The 10,535-nt window shown below is 49.9% G+C and overlaps 3 protein-coding genes across 3 annotated transcripts; 1 reads left to right on the forward strand and 2 right to left on the reverse strand.

Annotated features, from left to right (window-relative positions):
• Positions 1-2,318, forward strand: F5Y00DRAFT_175102 (uncharacterized protein). The gene is made up of 7 exons (XM_048004921.1): positions 1-330; positions 398-805; positions 866-1,120; positions 1,175-1,312; positions 1,366-1,406; positions 1,472-1,632; positions 1,689-2,318. The coding sequence occupies exons 1-7, from the start codon at positions 228-230 to the stop codon at positions 2,017-2,019; spliced, it is 1,437 nt and encodes a 478-aa protein (XP_047868483.1). The 5' UTR covers positions 1-227; the 3' UTR covers positions 2,020-2,318.
• A 1,303-nt stretch (positions 2,319-3,621) lies between these two features.
• Positions 3,622-4,983, reverse strand: F5Y00DRAFT_258401 (uncharacterized protein; the record flags this gene model as incomplete). Its single annotated transcript, XM_048010699.1, has 1 exon — positions 3,622-4,983. The coding sequence occupies one exon, from the start codon at positions 4,981-4,983 to the stop codon at positions 3,622-3,624; it is 1,362 nt and encodes a 453-aa protein (XP_047868484.1).
• Positions 4,984-7,992: 3,009 nt separating this feature from the next.
• F5Y00DRAFT_175169 (uncharacterized protein) lies at positions 7,993-10,535 on the reverse strand. The gene has a single exon (XM_048004922.1). The coding sequence runs from the start codon at positions 9,804-9,806 to the stop codon at positions 8,157-8,159; it is 1,650 nt and encodes a 549-aa protein (XP_047868485.1). The 5' UTR covers positions 9,807-10,535; the 3' UTR covers positions 7,993-8,156.

The raw sequence follows: 10,535 nt of genomic DNA on the forward strand, positions 1-10,535 counted from the left end.
ATAACAGCCTAGGGTTATTATTATTCTTTTAAGACGAGAGAACGTATCAGTGACAGAGCCGCATAGCGCATAGCTGATTTAAGGCTCAGTTTGCGTCGGCTTCGTCTCCTCTTCCCCGATTTGCTCGTGATTGCTTCCTCTGCCCACGACTTAGGCGACTTAGACATTGCGCACATCTCTTTGCCCCTTGACATTTCCCATGAGAAGTAAAAATACAAAATGTCACAATGCAAAAGCAGAAACATAAGCAAAAGTCGTCGCGCCCTTGGAGCGAACCCAAGTGGCACGACCAATATCAGCAATGGTATTCGGAACGAGTAGGCCGGCATGGTACGTTTTACGTTTATGGTATCCTGCGAATTCCCGGCCTGGTTTGTGCTAACGAACCATTCATCAGGCACTATAGAGTATAATTGGATTGGGCCAACCCTCCCTAACGCCCCTGACCAAAGTATCCCACGGTCTGACGCTATTAACAACCTGGTTGACAACCTGGCTGTAGAAGTTGGTCATCTTAGTGTCGACCAAGGTATATACGACCAAGGCCAGTATCCTGATTATGGAGGCCACCATGCTACCGCCATCGACCACGCTAGCTATACACACGACGCACGCCAGCCCCAAGATTCCAATTACCTTGATCATGTGCAGACGCAACAGCAAAGCAGTAAAGGAAAGGGAAAATCTCTCGAAGTAGAGCAGCTTGCAGATTATGGCGGTTCCTCGGTGGATGGCAACCAACCACAAGTTGCCCGCGGGGTGCAACTGGCAATGGGCGACTATAGCCAAGGAACGCGGCCCCAATGTAAGACTCAATTATCACGAGCCGACCACGAGACGCTAATGATGCTAGATACCGGTTCAGACTATCTAAGTGCTGAAGCTATTGTAGCTGGTACAGCTGGGAATGTTTCAGAAGCACAAGTGAATGGATACGACGAACCTGAGGAAAACCAGGTTTTCAACGACGATGAATATCAGGAAGCTATCCGCAGGAGTCGCAGCGAATACTACGGAACCCAAAAAACAGGCGAGCCATCATCTTACTCGACGCCAGTGGCAGAAACAGCCACATCCTCGTCCTGGCCTACTACCGTTGACCCTAATGCATACGAATTAAGTCCGTACCACGTCAAACCCTCTAGCTGACACGGTGGCTGATACTTTTAAGCAGATCCATCCCTAGTAAATGGGGACGACCTACCAACGCCGCGTGGTGGTTCGCCAGTTTCGGGTCCTATGATCCCGTCAACTCTATCTTACGCCAATTATATCCAGGGAACACCAGGAATGGAAGAAATCCTAGATAGCCGTAAGTCCACCTTGGGGCTTTCAATTCTTCGTATTCGACTAAGTTGGCAACAGGATACAGAGTAGAACATTCAGCACGGTTCCAGCCAGGCGAAGTAAGTGGTGCTTAGTTTTTATATGTTTACCGAAAATAGGACAATAGCTAAATGTGTCGTTATAGGTGTTCAAGATTCTTTGGTCGGAACCTCTCGGCCAAATCGGCGGCGACGACCCGATTTCCGACGTAACGAAAAGGAGGACTGCAGCTGGTAGTAAATTCTACGTTGGTTTCCGCAGGTTCATCATTGTCACAACGGACGAGAGCCATCATAGCACTTGCGTGTAAGTTATCAGTTATCCCATCCCCATTTTGCCTTTCAACCTGCTCACGGGAATAGGCCAATCCTAACATACGACCGAAGAGGATGTCTAAAGAAAGGCGTTAGACCTAGCAAACATGGAATCATATACATGGCAGGGAGCAAGCCTAGACTTCTAAAGAATGAACCCGAACTTGGCTTCACCCCCGTAGCACTACAGGTTTACGCGGAAGGCGAGAAACTTGCTAAGGAATCCCGGGTCAACTACTCTAAGCTAGTCACTATCGAGCACAACGTCAAGGTATTTTTCATCGGCTCGATTACCGGGGAAGATTTCGAAAACGTCAGCTATGCTGTTGACGTGTGCTGGGATAAGAAGATGCGTCTATCGAAGAAGTCGAGGAGGTAAATCCGCTTCGCCCTTAACAAACTATACGTTCATACACGGCCTAGGCCACCATGGTATTGAACGGCATTACCCTATATATACGTTTTACACAAAATCTACTCTATGGCTTTACTGCCTATAACTAGCCTTGACCGACTTGGAGATCGGCCATATTACAACAACAAATTACGTTTCACTTCCAACGGCGACCTGTTGTCACCACATTTTAAGCGACATTTCCACGATATAGATATTGGGAAAACAGCACACTGGTACGCAAGGACCAACAACTATTAATAGTTAGCATCCTGCTTCCGTTTCTACATACTATGCAGCACAGCACCGTCCACTAAGACAGCATACATTACATACATACAACATGGCATACCGGGGGTTTCAAAAATTGGGGACAGAATGACGCATGAATCTAAGGAATTATCATGACATTACGACTAACATGTCTTACGAATAACCAAAACAAAAGACAGTCGGGGGCAGGTTACTAATTTGCGAACCCGATATCTTCTCCTTTTTCTTTTTTTCTTTTTTTATACTTCTTGGCTTTCTGCATCTATCGTTGACTCATTTTTGGCTTATTTGCTTGGATTAGGGGTTAACTATGGTTGGTTATCCTACTCTACCACTAATAGTCCACCATCTATCTACCCGAGAAAAGAAAATACAGTTTCTGGTTTTCATTTTACCATGTTGTTTTCATACCGTATTTATCTACCTACCTACCTACCTACCTACCTACCTTAGGTATCTATATCTATCTGTGCAGGTTTTCTGTCGTATGTATGTATGTATGTACCTAATGGATATAGACCTAAAATCTGGCTAGAATATCCGTCGTCTTTATTTCGTTCTGCCGTTACAGACCATGTATATGAGAAAGTACCTAAGGGAATAGGGTTCGTTCGTACTTCGACGTAGTCTATCTTGGCGTATGCTCCTCTGTATAGGACGCGACTATGTCAAGTCAGGTAAACCCGACGAACCAATGCCCATGTGAATCCGTTCGGCCAATCGTCTTCATTCATGTTCTGTATATTTAACGGTCTCATTCATGCTCGACCTTATGCTATCTAATTACATGGGATACCATCGAAACAGCCCAAACCTCCAAGCTCATATCCTCAAAGCAAGAAACGCCATTAGTGCCATTTATTTACTTGAAAGTCACAGGGGGGGGTAATTGCTCTGGGATACTTCGTCGGTATCGTTCCATACAGTTCGTATTTCATCCATCCGACCACTCACCCCTTCCACTCTGTTCGTGACTTATGTACCTGAAAGCGGAAATAACAACAACGACAACAACAACAAGAAGTGTTCGTAACCGTAAACCCGTCATCGCCAAAGTGAAGAGTAAAGAAAATAAACTAGTGTCGTCGATATGGATCTATCCCCCGGCCTAGTTCTTTGCACGTCCAAGAACCAGAAATATACTTGACGGCAACGATATCCTCCCCTCACCAACCTTTCATACTTGCACTACCGCCAGATGGCAAACCGGATGGAATTAACGATCATATACATTAACTCATCTCCCATTCCTCATTTCCCTGACCTATCCCTATCCCTATCCCTATCCACCATCCCCTTCACCCATTAAACCCCCTACTCTCTCTGCTTCCCCTTCCCCCTCGACTCACGCCTCTTCTTCCTATCCTTATCCTTATCCCTATCCCTACCCCTATCCTCCGCGTAATCCCTGACATCCGTGCCGCTTACCGTGCTAGGCGACAACCCGGGGATAACGTGGTGGTACGACTTAGTTCCCGTATCGGCGCTCTCGGCGCTGACTTCGCTGGGAACCCATCCGCTCGGCGGCGGCAGGAACCTACCGCCCACGCTGCTCTCGGCCATTTCCCTCGGCTCCTCCTCGATCGTGCTTGCCCGTACTCCCGACGACACGGCGCTCTGCGGGCCCGCTCGAGCGCGCTGGAAACTGTAATCGCGCTTCACGCCGCTGCTGCTACCTCTACCGCTAGCACGGCTCTCCTCGCGCAAGCGTCGGGCCTCGGCGCGCTTCTCCCGATCTGCATTGCGGTCCGCCGTGCTGTAGACTTTGCGAATGCCGCCGCCGCTCTTATGTCGTCCGCCGTCGGCCGTGGTCTCGCTGGCGCCGCTGTGCTTGCTGTGCCGATTGCTGTGGAGGTCACTACCCGCCGTCGAGCTCTCGGGGTTCGTCGAGCCATCCCAGGTGCTGCCCTCGCTTTCCTTGTTGATGCCGCCGACGCGGGCGGCCTTCTCGTTGCGGTACGCGCGCAGCTGCTCCTTTGCTTCGACCTCGGCTTGTTCGTCGACTAGGACGCCGTCCTCGCCGACGCGGCGGCCCGACTTTTCGCGGTTGCGGCGGTCCTTTTTCTTCTCCCGCTCGCGGTCTTTGCGTTCGCGTTTCTGGCGGCGGCGCTCGCGCGCGGAGAGGTCCGAGGCGCCTGCTGTGATTCCGGTGAGCGTGCTTCCCGTGTCGCCCGTCATCTGCGTTAGACCGCCGGTGTACTCGGTGCGGCCGTCGTCGACGTCCTTGTACACGGATCCGCCGCCGAGTTGGGTGGTGGGGGTAGCGTTAGATAGGATGGTGCCGTTAGGGCCCTTGCGGCGGAGAACAGTGGACTTGTAGTCTTCCCAGTCGTTTTCCTTGAAGTAGAAGCCGCCGTTCTTGGCCCAGAAGAAAAACCAAATACCGGTACACACGAGGGCAGCGCCGATGAGACCGAATAACACGAACACGGCCGTATTGTTGATGTCCTGAGGCCGCACGGCACCCTTGTGCGGGTCGACCTTCTGTTCGCTGTTGTCATCGTCCCGTGCTAGTAGAATTGATCGGGCGGCTAAGGGCCCGAGTTGTTGGAGAGCATCCGCCGGGGAGCTAGGGACGTTTGTTGTCGAGCGGGCGGCGAGGTCGTTTGCTGTGCTTCGGGCTGCCGATAGCAAGCTACGAGCGTGTGCCGCTACGCCCGGCAGCAGAGGTGCCATCTTTATGGCGTATGAATTGTCGAATAAACGACGGTATTATTTCTGGTTGGAATGGGGAGTAGAATTGGTGAAATCAATGACTCGGCTGGTATTCTACTGGAAGAACCAGAACCAGCCAAGCTGATGTGGAAAAGGTGTCTTGATCGAACCCACCCTCGTTACAATCCGGAATGCACGAGGTGAGAATTCCTGGAAGTGTTGTTGACAGGCGCTCGCTCATGCACCTTGTTGACGTTACGTTGTGAGCGGTTGGTTTAGGTGAGTAGGGAAGGAAAGAAAAGGTAAGCGTTGCACCGTTACGACGGGGCGGTTGTCCGGTGGTTTCTATGGCTGACAGCGTGGATTCGGAAATGTGTGGCTGGGGCAGCTTGGGGAGGTTGGTAGATGGAATGATGTCAAAAGTCAACAACAGGTTGGAAATTGACCCAGCAACAAGTGGGACCGTGGGACCATTGCCAGCACACTTATCGGTTATCATCGATATCGATAAGAGCATTGGTTGGACTAAGGAAGTACGTACCTAGGTACCTATGTACTCAATTTATCCCAAAGAGGATAGTGGGGTTGTCTTCCTACTTTTAAGCCCGTTCAGGTCATTTAAGGTCATTTAAGCTTCCGAAGGCGCATCGCAATCGCAACGGAGCTGAAGTTGGCTCAATTTTCCTATCTCCATTGCAACTTGCCTTAGGTGTAGGTACCTAACATTACAAGAACTACATTACAATAACTAAACTACACGCAACACAATTCCACACGTCGATTGGTGAAGCTTCTGCTGACTGCTCTGCTTCGTCGAAAGGTATACCTGTTAGCGCCCGAGTCAGCTACCACTACCAACCGCACGGCTGGAATAGATTAAAGGATCTAGTTCATGCGAATATCAGAACCCCGAATCTGTCCGTACTCTCTTGCTAAAACCCAATCGGTATCGCTAGCCGCTCCAAGGCATCAGCGAATAAGCTTATCACGGCCCGCCGTCCCTCTCGCTACATACCTACCTAGGTATGTATTAGGCAGTATGTTGTAGGTAGTACTTCGTACAATACATGTAGAGTAAACTCCGTACGGCAATGGAAAAGGGGAGAGACGTCACGTTTCAGATTCGCCTGAGCCAAGGGAACAGCAGCAACAGATTAATCGATAGGTACCTAGCTGGATTCAGTCGATCGACTGACTTGGTGAAAGACATACCTAGCATCATTGTCGTCGCTACCTACCTAAGCGCTGAATCCTGATACCACTAGCCCGGACATTGTCCCAGGAGCTCGGAACCGGCGGCCAGCTAGGTCTGGTTTTTGCTATATTTATCAATCGCCCTTGGATTACAGCACGATTCAAGCCTTTGTAGATCATACGGAGTTCAATTACGGTGCTATCGAAGATTCCGTTTCGATTTCGAGTAAGGGGTAGGTAGATGTCTGTCTGTCTATGTACCTTGATACCCTAATACTCCCTAAGGACTTCATGCATAGTATGCATATATCATCGTGAGCAGCACATAAACCCAGGCTCGAGATCGACATAGCTAAGTCAGCATCTCCAACCAGAGGAAAGGACATGAAACAAGCCAACCCCGATCCCACAATCCCTCTGGACCGACAGGCCGATGAGTTAGTCCCCTATCCCCCTATCACCCCGTACCTATGTCAACCAGTCGTCATCCGGCTACGATCGTAATAATACTCGCGCGACTAGCTGCCACATTCGATAAGGCGTCATTTCATGTAGGTAGGTACCATTGTCAGACAAGTCACAACAATAATACCTCAAGTTAATATCGCCCGGACTAGCTGACCGGCTAGTAGCGAATTCACTCTACTGGTTTGATTCTGCACTAGAGTACATATATATACATAGACTATACATACGATCGTTACATATGTAGATGCAAAAAGACGTGGCACAATCTGCGTGGGGAAACGGGGAAACCCTGCCAACCTGCATTCCGCAGCACCTTCGAGATGATGGGCTTACGGAGTACGGACGACTCCCTTGTACGACGATTGTGTCGTCAGTCCCTTACGCACGGCGGGATGGGAACATATATACACTCGATTACATAGATTACACACTATAGACTAAGCTGCACAAGTGACGAAATCTTCAAGACATAATTCCTTCATTAAGCAAAAAAAGAAAAGGGAATATCCAACATGACCCGCATAAGCTACCTCGAAACCATCCACATACATACGTATCTATACATAGATCAATAATTAATGGACATTCCGACCAAGTCCCAAAGGCTATCCTAGGTCGTGCGATCGTGACGAATCCCTCCGCGTGTCGGCCGTTCACCAGTCCCACCCCGAACCATGCAAGCTACCACGAGGGTCCAGGCGGATCGACCGTCCTTGTGCTCCTCGCACCAAATCCCAGTGATAGCAGGCCAGGCCACACGGGGTACGAACTAACTCCTGGCCCTCCTCGAGTCCGCCCCCTCATCCAATTGAAAATAACTCCGTACCGAAGGAAGACAACAACAAAAATCCTCCCTCGGTGCGCCAAAAGCATTAACGTCCCGCTGACAGTAGAAGTGCGAACTTCATTTTGCCCAACGGATTAAATCTATCAGTCCAACTCTTACTCCATGCGAATGCGAATGGCTTGGCTTCGAAAGCGCAAAGGGTATCGCACAACAGCATGGCACGGCCAGTTCCTGCGAAGAAAAAAATAAAAAGACAAAAATAGAACATCGTCCCCCTATTCCCGATTGGCTTGAAAGGATCAAGGTGGATGTGAGGTTAGAACGCAAGTCAAAGCTCGCTCCATGTACCTCACAGCCACCTATGTATACATCCTCCCACCATCCGAATAAATCCCTAGTCCATGGCCCGACTATCATTCCACCTCATACACTCGTAGATTCGTGTACACTGTTAAATATCCACCGACCATTAGGAATCTAGCAAGGAAACACATGCTTGTGCTTCCATTCCGCGGGCCTTTTATGATCCATTTTGGGGTATCCATAGTTTTCTGAACCCCTTTTAAGGTAACAAGTATTCAGACCACCAAAGGTATATGATAGGATATAACAGGATAATAAGTCGAAAGGTTGCATAATGTATTCAAATACCCAAATGTAAATGGCATAAAAAATAGGTAAACCGCTGCCCAGTAAAAAAACAACGCGTAAAATTCATAGATTCCTTCAATTTAGCGACTTGGCATTAAGAAGAATACTCGCTATCATCATCATCATCGTGGTAAGCCAGGTAAGGAGCTGGGTACTGAGAATTGTAGTAGTCGTCGTAGTGATAGGAGGACGGCGGAGCATAAGAAGACGGGGGAGCATAGAGAGGCGGCGGGGCGTGGCGTGTACGGGAGTATGATCCGGCTTGTGAACTGGCCCGAGTTCGCGCCACTGATCGATCCGCCCGACTCTTCCGGTCATCGCCGTAGGTGGAAGCTGGGGGGTCGCTACCTCCCGCGCGGGAGGTCCCATTACCACGGCCAATGTTGATATCACCACCGTCCTTGCAATGGATCTTAGTATTTCCGACTTCGATAACAGCACCCATGGGGAGTTTGATCGTGATGTCATCATCTCCACTGTTCGATCTTGTCGTTCGTGTTGTCGCAGATTGCTTATAATCGCTCTCGTCACGGCTTGCACTGCTTCGAGTTGAGCGGCTGCTGTCATCATTCTTTACACGACGCAAGGCCTCGGCCGTCAATGGCGGTCCGCCTCCTGCGCTGACGTCTTCTTGGTATCGAGAAGCGTCGCGCACCTTGTCCTCGAAATTGTAGAACGAGTTTCGTCGGCCACGCGGCACTTGCTCCATATCGTAGGTAGTATCAACATCAAAGACCGACTCTGCATCGAAGCTCTGGCGTCTTTGTCGAGAGTAGGAAGGGAGAGCACCGGAACCGTATTCTACTTCGCGCCGTGCCACGGCTTTATACATAGAAGGATCGGCGTCAACGAGTTCATCGTCTTCAAACCCGACCGACTTCCTTCTTGAAGCTGTGTGCGAGGGTGGTGGCGGGCGGAATACCAATCGTTCTCGAGGCGGTTGTGTAGAAGCTGGACGTGGAGGTGGCATCCGGTCTCTCTCGTCGTGATTCTTGCTAACCTTCCTTGATACAGATGTCCTTCTCGTGAGTGCCTTCTCTTTCGATGGCTCGTACTCGGATGGTGGAGGCGGGGGTTGAAAGCCCATAGCCGATTGAGGACGACGAAATCGTGATGCCAAATCTCTATGGGGAGGGTTCAATTCCGAGTATGTGGGAGAAGGGATGGGTTGATGGACTAGCGCATGCCCCATTGGAGGCGGCGGTCCAGCCATCCATAGAGGAGGCGGGAATGGTGGTGGAGGCCCCATATGCGCAGAATGCGGCGGCGGCGGTTGATGAGCGTATGCTGATGCTGACATGGGTGGGCGTTGGCCGTAGTAAGACTCAGGTCTAGTACGAGCCCGTGGTCTGGAGGCGGCAACGGTCTGCTGAGGGTGAATTCCGTAGTAAGACGACTCATCAGAAATTCGTGATGGGGCTGACGGAGCAGTCTTGTGCGAGCGGGGAGCAGGACGCTGCTGCTTGACAAGAGGATCTCGTTTCTTATCTCCCTTCATTTTGCTGGATCTAGAGTCTCTCTTGGAGACGAGAGGAGGTTCGGTAGTGTCAGAATCTGAGAAGGAAGGGGGAGGTGATCTTTCTCTCCTCGTCGAATCTTTGCGTGATCTACCGGTGTTAGGTTTTTCTTTAGAAGGACTGCTCGGAGTGGAGCGGGCGTATTTAGGTTCAGCGCCGGGGATGAGATGTCCGTCGTCGTCCGCCTCCTCAAAGTATGCAACAGAAGGAGTTGACTTCTTCGCCATGCCGAGGGCTTGCGTGCCTGATAAGTGAATCCAGTCACTGAATCAGGAATGGCGGAGCTGTCCTGCTACCCAACGAAGTGGGTTTCCGGAATGCGTGGCAGTTGTCCTATGCACTAGCCGTACAGTGCTGATAATGGTGGACGAGTGACTTGGAAGAATTAGAAAGGAAAAGTGGTATGTAGGTATGTATGTAAGATATGGGAGGCAGGCTAGATGAATGGGGTCAGGATCAAGTGGGGACCTGCGAACAGACGTTGCGGGCGAGACTTGTAGCGTCAGAAAGTCGGGATGGAGTCGATCATGTAATATGATTGAAGGAGATAAAAATTGATCAGTTTGGGAAAAAGAAATGTGGTTTTCGACTTGAGGGATGCAAGGTTAAGAACCACAATATCCCGCAGCAGGTAAGGAGGCGTGTTGACTGACTGTTTCTTCTTCTTGTTGTTTTTTTTTCTCTTCTTCTATTTATTCCTCTTTGGTTTTCCCTTCCTTATTTTTCTCTTCCCTTATTATTTTAATTGGGAGATGAAGAAGAATCGGGGATGCTGCATGAGGAAAACGGAAAAGTGGAAGGGTGTTGCCGGGTTGATGGGTTGATGAGGAGAAACTCACAGGTACTTAAGGGGTGCCTTCTTTTCGAGCAAAGTACCTCGTTATGCAAGTAGGTACATGCAACCAGCGACTGCCCTGTCTCTCTTTCTGCACTCACTCAGGCTATTGGCTGTGAGT

The sequence above is a fragment of the Daldinia vernicosa genome, assembly GCF_022497035.1.
Source record: "Daldinia vernicosa strain CBS 139.73 unplaced genomic scaffold F5Y00scaffold_6, whole genome shotgun sequence".
In the NCBI taxonomy this organism is placed as follows: Eukaryota; Fungi; Ascomycota; class Sordariomycetes; order Xylariales; family Hypoxylaceae; genus Daldinia; species Daldinia vernicosa.

Excerpts from the sequence above, each read along its gene's own strand:
- F5Y00DRAFT_175102 (XM_048004921.1), top strand. The coding sequence starts at position 228 with ATGCAAAAGCAGAAACATAAGCAAAAGTCGTCGCGCCCTTGGAGCGAA. Across the intron at positions 806-865 it reads CCAAGGAACGCGGCCCCAAT|ACTATCTAAGTGCTGAAGCT; the intron begins GTAAGACTCAAT and ends ATACCGGTTCAG. Across the intron at positions 1,121-1,174 it reads CCCTAATGCATACGAATTAA|ATCCATCCCTAGTAAATGGG; the intron begins GTCCGTACCACG and ends ACTTTTAAGCAG.
- F5Y00DRAFT_175169 (XM_048004922.1), bottom strand. The coding sequence starts at position 9,806 with ATGGCGAAGAAGTCAACTCCTTCTGTTGCATACTTTGAGGAGGCGGAC.